General features: G+C 35.3%; 2 protein-coding genes across 5 annotated transcripts in view; one reads left to right on the forward strand and one right to left on the reverse strand.

Annotated features, from left to right (window-relative positions):
- Positions 1-9,187, reverse strand: part of LOC111055520 (nucleolar protein 10) — a 40,186-nt gene extending 30,999 nt beyond the window's left edge. Inside the window, exon 1 of the mRNA XM_039422966.1 lies at positions 8,769-9,187. The gene's annotated coding sequence lies outside the window, so the exon portion shown is untranslated. The remainder of the gene's footprint in view (positions 1-8,768) is intronic.
- The window catches only part of LOC111055519, a 33,280-nt gene that overhangs the window by 3,114 nt on the left and 7,669 nt on the right, over positions 1-22,497 (forward strand). For 2 of the 4 annotated variants that reach the window (XR_005570961.1, XM_039425059.1), the window contains exons 2-4: positions 11,914-12,017; positions 14,928-15,110; positions 16,288-20,740. Coding sequence is in view for 1 of the 4 variants with exons in the window: in XM_039425058.1 (XP_039280992.1) it covers positions 14,974-15,110; positions 16,288-17,560 (1,410 nt within the window). In the remaining 3 variants the exon portion in view is untranslated. Of the gene's footprint in view, positions 1-11,913; positions 12,018-14,927; positions 15,111-16,287; positions 22,357-22,497 lie in introns of those variants that run through there. The other 2 variants (XM_039425058.1, XR_005570962.1) reach the window with 2 other exon arrangements.

Here is a 22,497-nt window from a genome sequence, read left to right on the forward strand (position 1 = left end):
GTGTTCATCCAACACTCGGAGCTCATCTTCAGGTATACAAACTCAAGAACTTGGACGACGCCCGCGATACCCTGCGCAGTGATTGTAGCATTGTTTTGAAACAATTAAAATGTGCAGAGCCCGTAAGTGACAAAAGTGCAGTGAGTGAAAAGCAAATCAATTCTCAGTTCCAACCGCGGAATTTCTTTCAACCGCAACCAGTGTTCAATCAATTCCGACAATTCTCTCCTCGGAATTTCCGCCAGCAACACTTCAATCAGAATCGGTTCCAGCAACCCTTCACTACTCAGAATCGGTTCCAACAACCTCATCAAATCCATTTTCAACAGCCTCAACATTCTAATTTCCAACAAAGTGTAGTTCCCTCTACCTCTACTTTTCAGCAGTCGCAATTTCAAAATTTCCAACCGAAATCTTTCAATAACAATTCTCGTAACTTTTCAAACGGAGCACGAAACATTCAACAGTCTCACAACTGGGACTCGCAGAATACTGTCTCCATGCGTACTGCTTCTACTAATAGAAATGCTAACAATTCGGCAAGAAACAATCCTTTCCAGGATCTTCACTATCTCGATGAATCAAATGATGATATCAATCAAGTAAATGCATCGACTCGTATTCAATTGTTGCAATCGCAACTCAACAATCTAACATCAGCTGTGAATGAAATGGCAGATCATTTTTTAGGGTGTGGCCCCAATCCGGCGGAAACCCCCCCATAGAGCTTGAATTGAATATTATTGATAAATCGCTACCCTATTTTGTCGATGATGTAAACAGAAAATGGCTTGTTGACACTGGATCGATGATGAATTATGTACATCCTGCAATTGTACCGCCAACTGTAACTAGATATAAGGAAAAATTTGTTGTAAAAACCCCGGCTGGTACAAGTGGTGGACATGAGTATATATTTTTTGGTCCATCCACATTATTTCCGAATCTTTCTAGAATTAAGATGTATATATATGATTTTTCCGACAGGTACGATATTCTTTTAGGTAATGAAACAATGCAACAACTCAAGCCCATGTAAATTATGAGACTAATACGTTAGATTATGGCAACGTATCAAAACCGTTATTATCTGTAATTAATTCTAGTAGAAAACAAATTGAATTGAAACCTGGATTTAATGTAATAACTATCCCAGTTAGGTCTATTCCCACTGTAGGACAGGGATTACTTAAACCTATAAATAATTCTAACTATTGTATTGAAGAAGGTATAGTTGATATTGTTAATGGTGAATGTACTTGTATAGCTTTCTCTCATGAACTCATGACCATCAGTCCTGAACCCATGGAAATTGAGGAAGTAGAAACGATTCTTGACTCGCATAATGACTCAATGACCACACGTCCTGAAAATTTTGCATTGATAAAGAAATTGATCCATGAAACTTTACGAACTGACCACATGAATGACGAAGAAAAAAGAGAGATATACGATTTAATTATCAAATTCCCTGCGATAATAAAGCTTGATAATATTCCTCTTGGTTCAACAAACTTATTAAAACATAAGATCAATACTGTAGATGACAATCCTGTGTACACACGAAACTATAGGTACCCCCAAATATTCAAGAAAGACGTACAAATCGAAATTGATAAACTGCTGCAAAATAAAATCATTCAACCCTCCAACTCTCCATACAATTCCCCAATATGGGTTGTTCCAAAAAAACTAGATGCTTCAGGAAAAAAGAAAATAAGAATGGTGATAGACTACAGGAAACTTAATGACAAGACGATAGCTGATAAATATCCTTTACCAAACATTGAAGATCTTTTCGGTAAAATTGGGAGAGCCACTTATTTCTCCACAATAGATTTGTACTCAGGTTTCCATCAAATCGAAATGGACCCAGAATCTGTTCCTAAAACTGCTTTTTCAACGGAAGATGGTCACTACGAGTTTCTTAGGCTCCCTTTCGGGCTGAAAAATGCACCCCCATTCTTTCAAAGAAATATGAATATATTGTTTGCTAAAATGCCGAATGTATTAGTATATATGGATGATATAATAGTATTCTCTGACAATTTGGAAGAACATTTGAAACATTTAAAATCTGTTTTCAAGAAACTACAAAATCACAATCTCAAAATACAGCTTGACAAAACCGAATTTTTCAAAAGAGAATTGTTATACCTTGGCCACATTGTTTCAGAACGCGGTATTCAACCCAACCCAGCCAAATTGCAGGCCATAAAGGATTTTAAAATACCTAAAACCGAAAAACAAATCAAACAATTCTTAGGGTTAACAGGCTACTATAGGAAAATGATACAGAACTATGCAAAAATCGCAAAACCTCTGACTCAGGCATTGAAAAAGATGTAAAGATCGATATTAATAATACAGAATATGTAAATGCATTTGAGAAATTGAAAACAATGTTACAGAACAGTCCAATATTACAACTCCCTGATTTCTCTAAACAGTTCATTGTCACGACTGACGCGAGCAATTATGCTATAGGAGGGGTATTATCCCAAGTTTTTGAAGGAAAAGATCTACCAGTAGCGTATGCTTCGCGAACTTTGAATAAACATGAGATCAATCTCTCCACCATAGAAAAAGAGTTATTGGCTATTGTCTGGTGCTGTAAATATTTCAGACCTTATTTATACGGACGGAAGTTTCTCATTCAAACTGATCACAAGCCTCTCCAGTGGCTTCATAGCATCAAAGAACCGAACTCGAAACTCATTAGATGGAAACTATTATTAGAGGAATTTGATTTTGATATTATTTACATAAATGGGAAGACCAATTACGTAGCGGACGCTCTGTCTCGTCCTAATAATGTTAACATGATGGAAAATGAGGAAGATGATTTTTTAGGTTTTGAAGATGGCTTTCGCGGGTTTGCGAATATTGCTACTGACCCCCACGAAACTGGTCTAGAAGATGGCTTTCACGGTTTTGATAATAGTGCTCACGACCCTGATCATGAATTCGATGATATTAACGTGGACGAATTGCTGCGATTCAATACTCGTACTGAAGCTCCCTCCATAGACGTTAGTTCCCTTGATGAAATTCTCCAACAAATAGATAACCCGGCCGAAGGAACTGATAATGATGATATTATAGGTATTGATAATAGAAATGACGGCGTTGTAAATAATGATGCTAATGAAAACATTGTGCGTGATATTGATTATGAAAATGTTGTAAATAATAATGAAAATGGTAATGAACGTGAAGATGATAATAACAGTTTAGCCACAATACACTCTCAAGAGAGTTCAAACGAGCAAGTAACTATTGCTGATGACGATAAGATTCTGAATGTAGAACATAACCAATTAGTACTTGAACGAGGTGACCAACCCCCTCGCTTGATTAAGATTTTTGATAAAAATAGATTGATTATTTATTTTAGGAATGCTAATGATTACGATGACATGAAGGACAAATGTATAGAGTATTTGAAACCGAATACAAAGTATGGAGTTTTCTGCTCGCGTGCCGGAGCCCTATACGATGAGTATGAACGGATTTTTAACAATTTCAAGAACGTACTGCTAGAGACTTTTGATTCGATCAAACTTAAACGGTATAAAAGAATGAACTTAGATGTGACACAAAATGATGAACAAAAACAGGTAATCTCTAATTATCATGAGGGTAAAACATTCCACCGTGGTATCAATGAATCTTATAATCAAATACGACGTAAATATTACTGGCCATCAATGCTACAGGATGTGACTGGTTACATTAATAAATGTGCTGTTTGCTTAAAGGTTAAATATGACAGGAGACCCGTTCGAGTTGACTATAAAATCACACCCACTCCTGAAACACCGTTCGAAAAAATACAGATTGATTGCTTCCAATATGACAAAATAAAGTTTTTAACGATGACTGACTGTTTTTCCAAACGGCTAACGGTCCATCCAATAAAAAGTTTGAACCAAGTCGATATCCAAGAATGCTTAAACGACTATTTCTCTGCTTTCCCCATACCCAAAATTGTACAAATGGACAACGGACGTGAATTTGACAATGCAGGCCTACGTGATTTCCTGAGACTTTATGGCATTGAACCATATTACGTTACTCCCGGACACCCAGACTCGCAAGGTTTGGTAGAAAGGACTCATTCTACACTTATTGAAATTCTGAATGCCATTCAACTTGAAAATAAAACCAACACTACTGAAACTAATATGAAATTAGCGGTAATTGCCTTCAATAATACTCTAAACTCTACCTTGAAAATGTCTCCTATGGAAATAACATATGGAATATCGAATAACCCTTTTGTAAACGGAATAACAGAGAGATTAGTAACTGAACAACTGTCCCAACAGTATCTTGAACGAGTCAACCTAGTGCATAAAATGATTAAGAATAAAATTGAAGAAGAAAAACAAAAACGTACTGAGAAATTGAATGTTAATCGTGAGAAGAATGTTGAAATTGAAAACGAGCCACACATAAAATCGACATTTAATAAGAAAACAAAACCGAAATTCATCAAAGTAAATTACGATACAACACAGCAATTAGCTAGGAATCCTAAAGCTATCCAAAAACGCCCTTTTAAATTGCACCCTAACAGAATGAAACGGCCTAAAAAACCGGTGAAGGGTAAGAAAAAGGATTTATTTGTTACAGGACGTGATGGTACTGCCCCTAATTCTCCTGTTGCTGGCCCCAGCAACGTCTTATAAGATGGTAGATTTGAGCAGAACATCTGGTATTGCTCCAATCAAGATACAGAATTCTCATATAATTAATGAAACTTTTACCTATGTTCATAATATTAATACTAGTTATTTACGTTTAGAATTAAGTAATATTGAAACATTTGTTGATTTTCTCGCTAAAAGGAATAATATTGATAAGAGTCGCTTAAGTATGATGAAATTGAATTTGAAATACACTAAGAATAAATTGAATGAGATTCAATCAGTTAATTATAGGCAGAAAAGAGGTCTTTTTAATGGTTTAGGATCCGCGATTTCGTGGATCACTGGGAACATGGATGCTGATGATAAGGAAAGATATGACAAAATTTTGCAGACAGTCCAATCTAATGAATATCATCTTAGTAACAATGTAGACAAGCAATTTGCTGTAAATCAGAAATTAATTAACGAATTCAATAATGAGATGAAAGTAATCAGAGCGAATAATCTAAAAATCAGCAATTACTTTAATTCTTTGTTCAATGAATCCAACCGAATGGAAATGAATCAGCAATCCTCTTTGTTATTCGACTCGCTCCTGCTTCTGAATAATAAAATATCTGACATTGTAACTAGTCTCGAATTTTGTAAATTGAAAATACTGCATTCTTCTATTATTTCTCATGATGATCTTTTTCTCCTACAAAAAAACTCAAATGTCAGCTTTATTTCAAATAAAATTAGTGTGTTATGGAAACTAAGCAAAGTACATTGTGGAATATTTAAAGACCATATTTCATATTTTGTGGACGTACCGCTATTGTCAACTGTTTATGAAACGTTTTTTCTATTGTCTTATCCTGTCATTGTCGGTAACGAAATTTTAACAACTATTGCACATCCTTCTTTTGTTCTTCGAAATGACAAATTATTTTCTGGAAATTGTGAACTCATTTATGATGATTATTATTGTAGTGAAGTAAGCGAACTTAATGATAAATGTATTGAGCAATTATTAAATGATAGGAATCTAGACGGATGTAGTAAGGTAGTTTTGAAAGACGGAGATTCTTTCATAAAATATGTAGAAATAGTTGATAGTTTTATATTATTTAATTTTAGTACATGTATGGTTCTGAATACTGATGTGAACAAGAATATTACTCTTTTTCTTAATAAGAAAACGCAATTGTTGAAAATTAATAGCTCAGAAACACTGATTGGTTACTACAAACCAAATATATTTTGGGAAAACGAAATTGTACTTCCAACTGAATTTGTAGAAAAAAAACGACTATCCAACCTCAACTTTGATCAAGTACATATGCTAATATAAATTTTCAAAAACTTGATGTTCTAGATGAGTTACCTCTGACCGATAATCGAAACCTATGTATTATTCTTTTGCTTATTTTTACTGTAATTTTATTGATTGTTATAATATTTCTCAAACGGCTGTTTATCTGGCACAAACTTTGTAACCTAATGTGTTGTAAATCTGAAGTTGAAAATGATACTGTACAGCGTGAACCAGAACAAATATGCCCCAGACTACCATGTACTTAGTTTATAATACTTAAAATATAATATATGTTTTTTATCTCTTTGAAGCTGAGGGCAGCTTCACTCTTAGGGGGGAGGAGTTACATCTGGTAACACCTAATATTATTGCTGACGCTGTATTCCATTGTAATGCTCGATCATAGTACTTTTAGTCAGTCTACTGCCAAACTTCACCGAGAGCACTTCTCTCTTTTTCGATGTATATTTTATAATTATGTGTTTGAAAATAAAGTTTTCTTTTTAAAAAGGTGTTTGGTTACCCCAGAACTATAACTTAAGACAAGACAGCTTTTCGAAGTTACAACAAATGTTCCACATGTGTTAGAATTCAATTTTGTTATTTTTTTTTCAATAGCTTACTGTGATGTACTCATGTTTTGCTGCCTCGTAACACACATTTCATTGTATCTCTGTTATGCTTTGTCCAATTCTCATTTTTTGGTGTTGACTGATTGTAAATATACTTTCCTAAAAAAATGTGTTCTTGGTAAATTTCTCTATCACCGTTCTCCCGCAATTTTGGATTAAAACTTCAAAATGGCCACCACTTTGAATTTTCGAATTGGACAAAGTTGAATATCTTTTCTACAGTTCATCTCTCTTATTTGAACATACCTACCGATTTTTATAGCGATTGGTTGGAAAACTTGAAGCGTTCTAGGAAAAAAAATGGGCACCCCTGCGTGTCCCATGGAGTCGTGGGTCTAACGTTCTTGTCATGCTGCTTATTTAACTTGAGACAACACTGCAGGTAAGTGGTATTAGAGTGTCTTCTGGTCGTTGTCAGGCACTATGTTAGTCTATATTATTTTTGAAGGGACGGATTCAAGGATCCAATAGTTCAAAGAACCCCACACGTAGGGATGTCAATCCGGGATCCCGAATCCGGGGATCCCGGTCAATTTCTGATACCTAACAATCCCGGGATTTCTCAGCGACAATCCCGGGATTTTCGGGATTAGAAAAACCTGAAATTGTGAATGGTATTTTTCCAAAAACGATTCAATATAAAATTCTACAGTGATGAATATGAGTTTCGAATGACTAATTTATTGTTTAAGTGTTTGAATAATTCATTCTACAGGCACAGCCTACACTTTTATTTACATAATATACTGTGCTCTGTACTGGCCAAATGAAATTGGCATTATCGGTTCGCATCATTCGCAGTATGGTTGTTATGCCTCTACGTTTGTTTCTGTTTACACAGCACACCAACTACCAGTCTAGACCAGTTAGTATAGAATGAAATAATTCTTTAAGAATTCTTTTCTATATTCAAAATTCTATTCTGTATCACATTCTATATTCACTGGTCTGGACAGGGAAATATTTGCAATAGTGCTGAAGTCATTTCCTTGAAATGCACTCAGAACTTGAAAAATACTTCAGAAATCAGAAATAAACAAGCACCATCTATTCACTCTCTGTCTAATTATTTCTCATATCTACTCTTCCTCTATCATAAGCAGAATATTCAGTTGATATGAATATTATAGTTGGTTTTACAAAATTCCATTTAGTAGTGGTTCAGCTTTTGAAAAAAGTTACTCCTAATCTTGAAAACATTTATAGGAATAGAATGTTCCATTTTAATAGTATTCCTAAGTATTTCTCCATTTCAATAATATCCTCTCCCTCTACGAGCCCTTTTTCATCTCCATACACTGTTACTGAACATGTAATTGAGGAAAAACAATTGGTTAAAAGTGCATGAAACTGATTTTTGCCAATCCCGGGATCCCGGGATTGATATTAGATAATCCCGAAATACCGGGATTGGAATTCAGTCCCAGGATTGACATCCCTACCCACACGTCATTCAACCGGAGCTTATTGTGTGTTCAAAGTACGTTAGTTGGGCAAACCAATACCTGTCTCCCTTTCATTACAGGATCCAGGAGTTTTTCCCTATACTAACATCCCATTCATCCCCTGGTTGCTTGCAGCCAAACAGAACTCTTCTCCTTGCCCTTGGTCTCTCGCAATCCAGTGTCATATGCTTGGCAGTCTCTTCAGACTGTTTGGTCCTCTTGACCTATGTTAGTTCCACTCCTGACCATTTTTTAGGTCCTTCCACTGTGGGAGAGGTCGCCAAATTTCCTCTAGGGCGCCTGGCGCCTGACCACCCTTGACTCAGCCTTTTGACCCACATTTGTGCCTGGAGTTTCACCCATCTCTGGTTTCTTGAGTTTTTTCTTTTTGCCCATCCAAAACTTTGCAGGGTAAAAAGCCTCACTTCTCCCAAGAAGTTTTGTTTTGCCAGAATGGCGGCCCTTCTTTGAGAAGTGGTGAGGTTTGGTCCCTCCATTCGCAAATCAAATCAAATGTTTCTTTATTTTGACATCATTGCACAATTGGCTACAATAATTTAAAACAATTTTTCAATCAGGAACATTAAATAAATATTACAGCATCGCATAATTTTTTCATTATATGTAATATCAATAAGAAACATTATTAAAAATCTCATACTTAATCTAACAAGCTGTCAAAACAAAAGAATACTACTTGCTAAATTATTAAAATTTGTTTGCATTTGGAGTAACTTACGTGAAAAAACTGCTCGTTTGCTCTATTGCATCCTCAGGCATTCCTGCAGTTTCTTGCATTTCTGGACTTTTGAGAAGCTCATCGTTCCTCTCCAGTTGGGATGATGTGATTGAGCTTACGTCATCCATATCGTGATCAGTAGAAGCCTTCTCAATGTTGTTAGCCTCTACATAAGAGTGCAATGGAACCTCCTGTGTTCCTGAAGCACCCATTTCAGATTGAGGAACCTGCCCTGATGGGGCAGATCCCGATGGGTTTGAAGGCAAGGCAACTTCTTGAGTTGCCTTGAGGTTTGGTTTGTTCATGTGGTTCCACGAACAGCTAGGGAAGTGGAGTCGACCCAGACAGAGCCCCGCATGTCCAGGCAAGGCTAAATACTACAGGAGGGCGCCTGGTATCCTGCAGGCACCGTTAGAGACACCATATAAAAGCACCACCCATCAGCACGGTCCGCATAACACCTTGGGTTGGCCTAAGAAGAAGTAAGAATTTGGCCAAGGAAGGCCGACAGATAGAAACAGAAAGAAAGAATGGCACAAAGCTAAGTCAATGGAAAAAGTGCCATTCTAGAAAATGAAAAGTTCCAAAGCATTTTTATAAGGAGAAGAAGGGCTTTGGAAAGGGGGGTCCCTTTTAGTCGCCTCCTACGACAAGCAGGGATACTGTGGGTGTATTCTGGTTATCTACAAATTCTTGAGTACGATGTTCGACTCAAAGCTCTCCCAACCCACAGGGGGGTGTCAGGCACTATATCACCGTATTGCTCTAAACAGAGACACAATACCGTACCGTTCAGCAGAATCTGGAGTAATGCAGCATTAGGGCTGAAACATAGTGAAATGGCGAAGGTTAGAGTGTAGCAGAGAAGTAGTTGTGCCTCTTCCTTCTACCCTATGTTCGCCGCTACACTTGCTTGATAATCATGCGATTCGGATTCTCGGCAACAGTGGTATCCTAGCTGTGTCTTAACAGGTACACCAAAATCTAGTGTCTTGACTTGTGTCCGTAGTCTAATAAGCGCTTAGAAATCCAATGCTAGAACTATTGAAACTTGTTTGGGTACTAGTGTTCTGACTAAGGTGAAGGAATGTGATAATATTCAATATACAGGAATAATATACGAGAAAGAATAATTTGTAGTAGTTATTCCCGTAGAGGGTATGCCCTCTGTCAAATTTTATGTAGGCCTACATTTAGTATTGTGTTATAACTGTATAGTAAGAATATATTTGGTTAGCAATTGAGGAATGGACTCTGATTTAATTATACAACTGTATCTAGTCTCTTCAAATGCTATACTTTTCATCTGTATTTATTTTAAAATAAAACATGTTCTGAAATGAAACACACAAATATAAATTGTCAACCACTTTTTATCATTATATATTTTTTACAACAGAATCTGGTTTTGTGGCTTAACCAGCCACAGCTGTCTTGTTCACAACTTATTGTCTTAACAAGAGAAAATAGTTAGTAGCCTAGAGGAGAAAATGAGTAGAGGAGTAGTTTTAATCAAGACAACTGAATTTGTGACTGGCCACAAACCAGATTCTGTTTTAAATATATTAATAAAAATCTGGTGTGGCGCACTCACACAACTTTCCTTGCCGTTATGAAAATTGATCACCTGACGCCAGTGTTCCCGCGCATCTCAAGTCTACTATTCAAAGATTTGAGCCAGCTGGTGACAGGGCAATAACGCTGGAGACACACGAGTTCTGCTATCTCTTCATAGTGAATGATTTAATAGAATCAACAGTTGCCAACAGTTTGCAATTGGATAATCACATTTTCTCGAATTTCGAGCTTATTTTCAATTTTAGGTGAAAATGTTACTGAACATTAATTGTAGAGATTCTCATGCTAAATCTTTTCCACTCGAAATTTTTCGTTTAAATTGTATCTGGAAGCCTGATAATTGAGAATCTAAAATCAAACTTTGCATAGATGGGGCGGAGCTCCTGAAATTTTTACAGATATGGGACTTGTGGCAGTTGATAGAGCTTATCGATGACTATTTCAGGTATAACTTTAATCAAAATCGTTGGAGCCGTTTTCGAGAAAATCGCAAAAAACCCTGTTTTTGACAACATTTTCGCCATTTTAGCCGCCATCTTGAACCGCATTTGATCAAAATTATTCGTGTCGGATCCTTATATTGTAAGGACCTTACGTTCCAAATTTCAAGTCATTCCGTTAATTGGGAGATGAGATACACACACACACACACACATACATACAGACCAATACCCAAAAACCACTTTTTTGGACTGAGGGGACCTTGAAACGTATAGAAATTTAGAAATTGGGGTACCTTAATTTTTTTCGGAAAGCAATACTTTCCTTACCTATGGTAATAGGGCAAGAAAGTAAAACACTAGCTGATATAGATCAGCTGAAATCAACGAATTTTTATTGGTGTAGGAGCAATACCTACTATTACTTAAGTAATAGTTTTAAGTAATAGTAGGTATTGGTCGGAGCCCTACCAGTGCTGACGTTACACGAATGCAAAGTAGGGGTAAAAGTCGAGTTTTCGAAAATATAATTTAAAATTGATCAGCTGACGAGATCAATTGAAGCCTGATAATAGGAAATCTAGAATCAAACTTTGTATAGATGGGGTGGTGATCCTGAAATTTTTACAGATATGGGACTTGTGGCAGTTGATAGAACTTATCAATGACCATTTTAGGTTTAAATTTTATCAAAATCGTTTGAGTCTTTTTTGAGAAAATCGCGAAAACCCTGTTCTTGACATAATTTTACTTGAATTTCATTTGGTCGAAATTGTTCGTGTCGGATCCTTATAGTGTGTATGGACCTTAAGTTTCAAATTTCAAGTCATTCCGTTAATTGGGAGATGGGATATCGTGTACATAGTCATACATACACACATATACAGACCAATACCCAAAAACTACTTTTTTGGACTCAGGGGACCTTGAAATTTAGAAATTGAGGTACCTTAATTTTTTTGAAGTAATACTTTCCTTCCTATGGTAATAGGGAAAGGAAAGTAAAAAGTGGTTGGCAATTTGACCTATTTGTGTTTTTCATCATAGAAGAATACCACAACACAACTGTAATAAATATATATATAATAAATGTATTAAATAATATACCGTATATTATTTTTTTATAGTAAGTTCGATGACAAGGAAGAAAGACTGAAAGGCGCAAGACTGAAAGAAAGGCTACTATTCAAAATGGCATATCCTATTCAAAAACACTGACTCAAATCTGAAGGTTTGTTTAATAGTCCTACTTTCTAGTGATAGCTCTTGAATATGTTGTTTTTCATTTAAATTAACAATACAGTATACCCTTACAATATAACAGCTTACAACTCTTCTCTTGGATTATTAGATATAACATTGAATTATTTTTAAACTTATCTTCACGACATTCCTCTAAATTACATTCTATATGTACTAAATTACATTTTATTTCTAACAGCTATCAAACACATGGTGGCATCAGCTACACTCTCTCTGGTGGATAGAATCTGCAAGGCTTTCGAGGAAAAGAGTTCAGTTAGCCTGGTGCTGTGTGACCAGGGGTCGATTGTATGTCTCACAGGATCCTACTGGAAAAGCTCTCCAGATATGGTTTTCGAGGGGCAGAGCATGGAGCATGGTAGCAATTTTGTTACAAAAACTACGAACCAATAGGTTTTTTACCTATAGTTTTTTATTTGGTTGGACTGTATGATACCCTTGTTTTCAAACACTAATATACAATTCAGTATACCAGTATTTAGACTCAGGAAAATAAATAGGAAAATCACCTACCCCTATCCAAACTATGACGTAATGATACCGATTGTTACAAACAGGGTTTCAGGTTGTACATTGTAATAAGGAATATGAAGGAGACAGATAGGTAGAAACAAATCGATATTATACTGTGAAGTTGGCTTGGTGAGCCAAGAGAGTAAGCAGCTTCTATGGTGGCTCCTGTTCAGTGCTTCGAAAAAGTGTTTTTTTTCAGTGTTTTTTAGGTAGTGTGTTATATCAATGTGTTCATCTTGTTATCGTGTATAAGTGTGCGAAATCTTAATTAAATCCGGCCACAGGTAGTAGAGTTATGAGTGTTTTAGTGTTTTAATTTTAGCATCCCATACAAAAGCATAGGGAAATAAAAGTTTTAGAAAAATCACTCTCTCCTGAGCTTAATATTACGGATTTTGTGTCAGTTTTTGGATATTACGGATGCCAATACCTTGGGTAAAAATGCCACTTGCTCCTTTCTTAAAGCTTAATTCTAGGCCGTGGGAAAAATTATTTTGTGAAACAAAAACAGCAAGTATTTAGCCTAGAGTAGCTCAGTGGGAAGAAGAGAAAAGGTTTGCTGGCAGAGACTGGTTCCAGTTCCAGAGTTGTTTACCTCAACATTCTTTAGTCACACTTTGGCAGGAAACTCTGGAACAGTTGCTTCAAGAAAGGTCAGAATGATACTGTCCAGCTAGAAGATACAGAAGCCAGGAAAGAACTGCTCTATGATACGGCTGTAGTGTGTTGCATGGGAGTTGATACAGTTTTCTGATACGGAACTGGACTTTCAGCCATCCTTCTTCCCCATATAACCCTATATGAACCTCTAACTTCCTTATCCTTGGTCCCACACACTTCCCAACCCCCTTTTTGGTATCGTGCCCCAGACCCCCACCCCCCCCTCTAGAAAATTGTTATCTTCCAGTTATCCCTCTTCATAAGAGAGAAACATTGCACTGTGCGGGGTAACCCCCCCCCCACCTACTAGTTCTGAGATAAATAGACCCTCAGTCGAAAACTTGTATTCCTCTTATCTCTGCTTATGGTGTACCTATCTCCCCCATTTTTGGAGGCAGCATAGAGGAACCTCAACCTCAAATTCTTATCAGAGTAGACTCCCCCCCCCTCCTGTGACTGCCCCTTTGTGCGCCTTGAATTCCCTTTGAGGTTCCCTGTAGGTCCTTATCTCCTTTCCCCCCTCTGCAAGGAGCCAGTTTCTCTCCGGAAAAATTATCGGAGCCCCAAGGGGACATAAGTCACCCATACTTCGGTTACCCCTCTCGATAAATTCTTTTTTAAACTATTTCCTTTTACTATAAAAAATTATATTGCTGTAACATTCTATTATTAGTCGACTAACTATATTCAATTTATTGAACTCTATCAATATTCAGAGTTAGACCTACTGTGAAATAATTTCTTGAATAAAGTTAAGCAAAGAATACAATACTATTACAAAGAATACAATTAATCTAAATAACCAGAATGGATGGAGCAGTACTAACCATTCATTAGAGAAGTCCATTTTGATCATTATTTTTTGCATTTTATTAATGAATAGTTCTTTGTTTCAAGAACAGTGTTTTTAAACTATAAGAATATGTCATTTATTCCCGCGTACAGGCTTAGAAAGCCCATGCATGTCTCACTCCAATTTGTATAATATATTACAAATATATTATGTTATTGAAATAAATAATTCAATCATTATTATTTGGAAATTTGATTACAAAAACTATTCTTTCCCGTTTAAAGTTCATCAGGATGGATATTATTTTTTAGACAATTTAATTAGTTTCTCCACAATGATGAAATATGGAGGTGACTGAGATGAGAATGTTAAGATGGATGTGTGGGGTTACAAGAAGAGATAAAATGAGAAATGAATTGATCAGAGGCACTGTAAAAGTTGGACCACTGGGAAAGAGAATGCAGGAGACAAGGATGAGGTGGTTTGGGCATGTACAGCGACGGGAGGAGGATTATGTTGGACGAAGAGTGCAGGATTTGGTTTTGGATGGTGTGAGAGGACAAGGTAGACCTAGGATGAGGTGGGGAGATAGAATAGCGGCTGACTTGCGGGTGAGTGGTTGGAGGAGAGAGGAAGCATTGGATAGGGCTTTGTGGAGAGGCAGACTAAGAGAAAGGAATGCCGACCCCATTTGAATGGGATAAGGCACAGCGAAAGAAGAAGAAGAAGAAGAAGAAGAAGAATTAGTTTCTCCAAAATAGAACCGAATAACCATCTTCGTTTTATTTTGGTAACCTAAAGTATGATAAACTCCAATCAGAGCCATTGCTTATTTGAAAAAAAATAGTTCGCAAGCGAATTATTCTCTTCCTGGGGTTCACTACTCATATTATTTTTGAATATATGTTTCAGGTGATGATACTCGACGGTGACTGAGAAATCAAAATTCAGAATTGTAATGGGAAATCTGCTACAAATCTTCGATTCAGATCGCAGTACCCGTAATGACTCCAGGCAAGGGAACGTTGACTTGACCAAATCACCAAGCAGTAGAGATCAAGTTCAACATGATGCTGCCTTGGAGGTCACAGAAGCGTAAGTAATTCAACATTTTCCATTATTTTTCATATTAATTTTTTATTGGAGCATTTTCTTGTGAACCATATAGTTTTCAATAAAATGCACTGCATCGTTCTTCCTATGAACTAATCGACTTCCTATGTAAAATTGCGGGAGAAGTTTTCACTTTTTAACTGAGTATTTTAACTGTATTTGTAATAACATTCGTATGGCTTTTATTGGTGGCGAGTCCCTGACGGAAGTTCCACCTTGCCTGAATATATAATTTAAGCTGTCAATAGGCGGGCCTTATGGCTGTCATACGTGAGTCGGGACCGACAATTTAAATTGCCCATCCGATAACGTGTGAGCATTTGTGCATTAAAACATACTTCAATGTAAAATGGCAATATCCAACAATAACTACTATTGTACAGTTTAGGTAGAAAATATAAGTACAAATATAACATTCAATAATTTTTTTCAATATTTTCCATGTTTTTGGAGAATAGGAACGAAGGATAATGTAAATTACAGACACTCAATTAGTAGAGTTCTCATATCTAACTGGTAAATGGTACGAGAACTTGAACGTATCAATCACACATTGATATTTTTGGGAATAGGAGTTATCTGTGGCACTGGTGGATATAGTGCTTGCGTAGCAGCCTAGAGGTCCGGGGTTCAAACCCGGATAAGAACAAAGATTTTTAGCCAAGTCACTCCCGTGTTATCGTTTGCTCACGTTATATTGCCTGTCCTGGCTGATATATATTTTTCTTTCTCTATTTTTCTTGCCTCTGAATGCAAGTGGACCTCTCTCACTTCCATAAAATTTAGAAAATATTGACACCTTCATTAATATCTATTTTCATTAATATCTATTGACAATAATTTCAGACAGATACAGAATAGAAATTGAAAAGATATACAACTCTCTAACACGGCCAACATAAGTAACCTTGGTGTTGGTAGTTGATTATTCTCGTTACAAATCTAATGAAAAACATATAAAATACGGTACATTGAATTGGAAGAATAGAAATGCATGACCAACTAACTAATGTGCATGAGAGTAGATAGAATATGTAAAAAACATATATAAATTACATTGAAGAAAATTTTTCTGCCATGTGTAGCCATAGAGTAGGATGTCAAAAGCAAATGAAACTTGATGATGAGTAATCTTAGGTGACTTTGTCTTTTTTGGCAGGTTCAATTTGGAGTCGATGGATTTTGTTGCTATCTTTCCTCTCGAACTGACGTATCTGATTTTGTCATATTTATCATCAGATGACTTGAAGTATTGTGACCGTGTGAGCCAGCTATGGAGTAGGACCATTCACAATTTCATACAAAGTCGTGATCTCATTGAACGCGTTCGACTGAAACATAATTGGCAACAAGGAAAATACTCAGTTCATTGGCTTCATATCCCAATGCAGAAGCTGTTGGTCTCATGTTGGAGAACTACACTTATTCCTTCAAATGACAATGTCTTCTACTACCCTCTAGTGGGTAGATTGGACTATGAACAGAATCTTTGTGGCCTTTATTTGTTTCGGTTGGATGCTGCCTTGAGAATGGCTACCAAATTGGTATTCATGACTAGTACCCCATATTTGATATGGAAAGTTTGTGTGTTGAGAGACTGCTTAGTTTGGATATATGGAAACCAGCTAATGTACTATGATGGTGAAACACACAGAACTATTGAGCATGAACTTCATGACAATTCAGATGGTGACCTTTTCATAAGAATGGATTCACACCACATTGTAGCTTGGACTGAGTGGGGATATCTGAAAGTTTGGTGCAAACGCACGACTGATCTTTTAGAATTGGAGCGTAACGAAGCAGGCCTATATTATCATCTTTGCAGTTTTCACGATGGATGTCTCGTTATCTTTACTTGTGGAGATTTAGACAATATTCATTATGGGAAAATTTCAAATATCTCCAAACTTGAAATACACAACCTGAGAAATGATAAGCCAGACAGGCTTCAGTACAGGATTTATGTTGATGGAAAAGCCGATTATCTTGCATCAAATGAACGCTATATTATTCTAATTATCATATGCCCTATTACATCTTATCGCTTAATCCAAGTGAGGGATATAGAGAACCGTGCTGTCATTAAATACACATATCCATATTTCATCAGATTTGAATTGTATAATATCTGTGATGATTACATTATTTTAAGAGAGGATTGCAGTGAATTTGTAATATTGACTCTTGCCACTGGTGAACAGACCAGAATTGTATCAACTAGCACAATATTAAAAACATTGTTTGAAAATATTGCTGTGAATCTCAAGGCTGACAAAACGTTACAAGTTCTGGACTGGAGAGATCAAATTGAGCTGCATAGGTTGCCAAGCCCCAAGGGAAAGGCAGATTGGGTTGTTGATGCCAATGAATACATGGTGGTTACTTATGATAAAGATGCCAATACATTTGTAGTTTTCAAGTATGGTTAGGTTAAGTTAGGGTTAGATTAGATTAGGTTACATTAGATTAGGTGACAGTGTGGTGGAAAGTGAATCTATACCCTCAAGGCTAATATAATTTATTAGTGTTTTACCATCCTAGTACATTCTGCTGATTTCCGAAGTTATCAGTTTATTATTAAGAGCTACATTTAAAACTTTATTAGTATTAATAATTTAGGTTTTATGTACTTAAATGTGTGTGTATATGTATGTGTATATTAATGTATATGTGTGTATGTATGTGTATATTAATGTATATGTGTGTATGTATGTCTATGTATGTGTATATTGTGTATGTATGTTTATATTTGTGTATGTCTATGTATGTATGATATATCTTCACATTTGACGATTTCCCAGTCACTCGAGTGATTTCGCTAATCGTCACTAGAGACGATTTCGCTAGTAACCAGGAAGAAATTAAAAAAAAAAAAAACAAAGCTCCTGAACAAAGTTCAAGTAGTAAACGCGAGTTTGTGACACAGTCATTGTACCTGATTTTTCATCATCTTCGCAATACATCTTTTCTTGGTTTAAATCGAGATCACTGAACATCAGCTCACAAGTGGGTTTGAGAGACTTCAATTGCAGAGCATAGCAGCAATCCAACTTTGTTGTTAAACTTTGGCAAAAGACTAATGAGACTCGGAATTATTCCAAATAGGGGACCCTAGGATTTCTAGTGGAAAGCAAATTTACCCAGAACATTTCATGGCTAACTAGTCCTGATTATTTGTTAATTATAATTGTTTATATCCTAATAGTAATTAAAAAATTTAAGCTGGCCAGACTAGCCGTGCAGTGTAGCCTAAAGTGAACGTTTTTTGTGCATTTTCACAAACCATGGTGTTGAACGTTTTTTGTGCATTTTCACAAACCATGGTGTTGAACGTTTTTTGTGCATTTTCACAAAACATGGTGTATGGACCCTACTTTTTTGTATATGTCGTCCGAGCCTTGAAATAGGGGCACATAGAACAAACACTTAATTGAAACTTGAGTGAATTGGTATGTGTACAGAGTTTTTAAAAAAATATATAACTAGCTTACCCGGCGTACTTCGTACAGCCAAAAAGTCAATGTACCTATCTCTTGTCACACTTGACTTTATTTGGTGAATCATGACATTCAACTGACAATCAATATTTTTATTTAGATCTCAATACGAACTTCCATAGCCTACTATAGATATCTGAAGTAAGCCATGGAACTTCCTATGTGCTAAAACTACCGTTTTAATACCAGTAAACAATTTTATCACAGTGTGACGTGTTTATTATAGCTAAGTTCATATAGGGGAGCTCTATTAAAATTTCTGGTCAGAAACCATCCTCAATATTTACACAACATATTCCTAAAGTTTCATGCTGTTCTGTCAAGTAGTTTTCGAGTCTTTAGGGAACAAACAAACTAATACCCAAACAGACATTCATTTTTATATATAAATATTGTTTTAAATTGGGGTATTCATTTTGAATCACTCTGCAAAGGGTAAATCATTAAAGTTGGCTATTTCAACAACGAGATTAGGAAATTTATAAACAAAATATTAGGTACTTATTTAAAAAAATGGTGATGTGAAAAACATTACTGTACAAGAGCTCCATTGAGACATTTTCTTTTATTTGTGCTGAGGATGCTGCCCACAGCAGCTCGAGGCTGATATATTTGCAAACATAATTTAATAATAATTAATCCAATGTTTATGTATATAAATTTTTATTCTTGTTTTTTACTAAATGGGACCTGTGTCTCTAATGATTGTTGCTTGTTTGGACAGGAAAGTAAGTAAGCTTGAGGCTTTTTAGAGTGTGTTGAAACTTGTTAAAGATGAGTGGTGATTATACTCAAATTAGGGTTACTACTAAGTTCAGTGTAATAGTTATATTAAATTAATTTTTATGGGTAGTTTGTACGTATTCGGCTTGCTTTTTTCTAGCCAGGACATAATCTTGAAATGAAAATAATTGTGATGGTTTGTTGCACTTCTCACAAGATTTTTCTCTAAAATGTTAAATGTTCTCAAGTAGATTTAATAAGTTATGTTTTCTGTAAGTCTGATAATTATGTGATAAATATTTATAGTCTGATAAGATTCTGTACCAATACCGGTAATACTGAGACTGATTTTTGAATATTCGAACTATACTGTATTGATTCTGTAGGCCTACTATTAGAAAATATAGAGAATACTGGGACTGATTTTTGAATATTTGAATGACACTAAAAAACTTATTGACTATCTTAGCTTCTATAATGACTGTTTTGACTATATAAATGGATATTTTTCCAAGTATTGTTTATAAAGTAATTTATATTAAATATTTTTCCAAGTTTGACTATATAAATGGATATTTTCCCAAGTATATTGTTTATAAAGTAATATATTAAATATTTTTCCAAGTTTGACTATATAAATGGATATTTTTCCAAGTATATTGTTTATAAAGTAATATATTGAATATTTTTCCAAGTTTGACTATATAAATGGATATTTTTCCAAGTATTATATTATGTAGGCTACTTAATAAAGATAGGCGCACACAGATCGGACGAACGGCACGCATCGGTCGATTAGATTTGATGCATTGTTTTTAATTGGAGTGCACATACCTATATGATGCGGATAGATATTGTGACAACACACTTCCTAAGCAGGCTGGCATAGCTCAAATTGATAGTAGCGAGCAGCAATATCGATAAGATAAGATGCCAGCCAGCTATTATTCCGATTCATGCGCAGCTTTAATATAATAAAGATTTCACTTCAATACTGTGATATTATAAATGTAATAATGTTTTCTGTCAAGTTATATTTTTAATTATTTTATGTCCTCTCTCGGAAAGGTGTTCTCCGAATTATCCCTCTACCTCTATGTTTATTTAGTTTTCTTACATGGAGAGTTTCGTTTCTCTCTTTTGCAATTGAGTGTGCTTACCCCCAACCACCATATCTTTGGGGAAGTATTGGCCTACGGCCTTATCTGTTATTGTAACGGGACTCTCCCCCGGCAACTTGGAAGGAGCTTGGCTGTTTTTCGTTCACTCTTCTCCTAGACTTCTCCGAACTCGCTGGCAATCGGTTGGAGTGTGCGGTTGATTGAAATGAATAAATGGTTTAGTGCGTATGCGTGTGGAAGGCTGATGGACAAAAGCTTAAAAAAACCGGTGAGTCCATTCCAATTGATCAAATTAAGTTTTAAAGGGCCCTTAGGTCAGAGGCAGTTCTCACAATATGCACACTCCAATTGAAAACAATGCATCAAATCTAATCGTCCGATGACGGTCTGTGTGTGCGCCTACCTTTATAGCTACATCTATTCATTTAGATCCACACACACAATAGTTAATACTACTGTATAAACATTGAGTAATTGGTACTACTTGCTCTGTAACACAATAAAAGGGTCAATATTGGACCCGGTCTATTTACTTTGTACATAACGACTTACCTAAGGCTATATCAGCTGACATAATTCTTTACGCTGATGACACAACTGCAATTTATTATAAAGGAAAAAATATCCCAAATTTGTCTAACCTAACTGAAGAACTCACCACACATATAAAAACTTGGTTCTCTGGTAATGGGCTGCTGCTGAACACTGACAAGACTACCTTCATTCATTTTCAAACAGCCAATAGAACAGATTTTATTACTAATATGCCATACATTAGCAATAACGTAAATTGTCAGAAGTTCTTAAGATTGATGTTGCTTTCCATGACGATCACACTTCATAATAATTTTGTTGTAGTTCATAGACACTCTCTGTTACATTTGTAAATAATTATTCAAAAAACACTAAAAAAAGTAAAACTACAACAAAGTCCTTAATATTACACATTGACCCATTTCTACAATGGGAAAAACAGGTTTAAAGAAATATTGAAGACCCACTTTTTAATGAGATCTTATTACAAATTGTAGGAATTTTTGAAGACCCCTTTACTAATCCTTTTAAAAAGCAAATTTCTAATGGCTGCTATCACAATCGACTGATGCAATTGAAAGTTTGTTTACTGTTTTTGGTTTACTTTTTCCCTAGGTATAAATAAATTAAAAAAGGAAACTAAATTAGAAGTGCACTAATTGCTATTTTATGGAGTGAAAGTTGCTGTGTGAATGAAGCATTAGGTACAATTTTTTTAAAGCTGTGCTCCTACTTGCTCCTATATTATGTAATTCAGCAAGTAGTACTTTTATTGTATCAGAAACTGTTTTTTTAATGTCTATTAGTTTTAAAGCTTACTTTTTTCAACATGTGACTGAAACTTTGGATGGATATTTCAAGTTGTATAAATATAAGGCCTTGTTTTTGGTAAAAAAACATTATTTGATTTGATCTTTGCTGACCTTTATAAGTCCAACTCCTATTTTGTGATTTATAATCACTCATATAATGCTGTCTTTATTTATTCAATTTATTATATTAACTTACATAATATATTCTTAGTCCATTTTTATATTATATAATTTGAATATTATTTTGATTATTATGATTAATCGATTGTATTATATCAATTGTAAAATATGACGAGCCAGTCTGCCTTGGCAGTCACTCTGCATCTCAGGCGTTTTTATATCAATAAAGATGGGTATTTATTTATTCAAGACACCGAAGACTGAAAACAATTATACAGTGTAATTATGTAATGTAAATTAGATTATTTACAGTATGTCAATTATAAATATTATTTTGTAATGTAAATATGTGATTGTATTTGTGATAATAGATTTGAAATTACAGAAGGTAAATAAATTTTTCCAATTATATTTTTGATTTGTTATAATTTATTTGAATATCATCCATTCTGTCTACTGGTTTCTAAAGGCATACATACATTTTCGAATCAGTTAACTTGTCTGAAATTACCGTACATTAAGGGCCGTTTGCACAGTGAAAACTTGAAATGAATTGAAT

The sequence above is a fragment of the Nilaparvata lugens genome, chromosome 3 (assembly GCF_014356525.2).
Source record: "Nilaparvata lugens isolate BPH chromosome 3, ASM1435652v1, whole genome shotgun sequence".
NCBI lineage: Eukaryota > Metazoa > Arthropoda > Insecta > Hemiptera > Delphacidae > Nilaparvata > Nilaparvata lugens.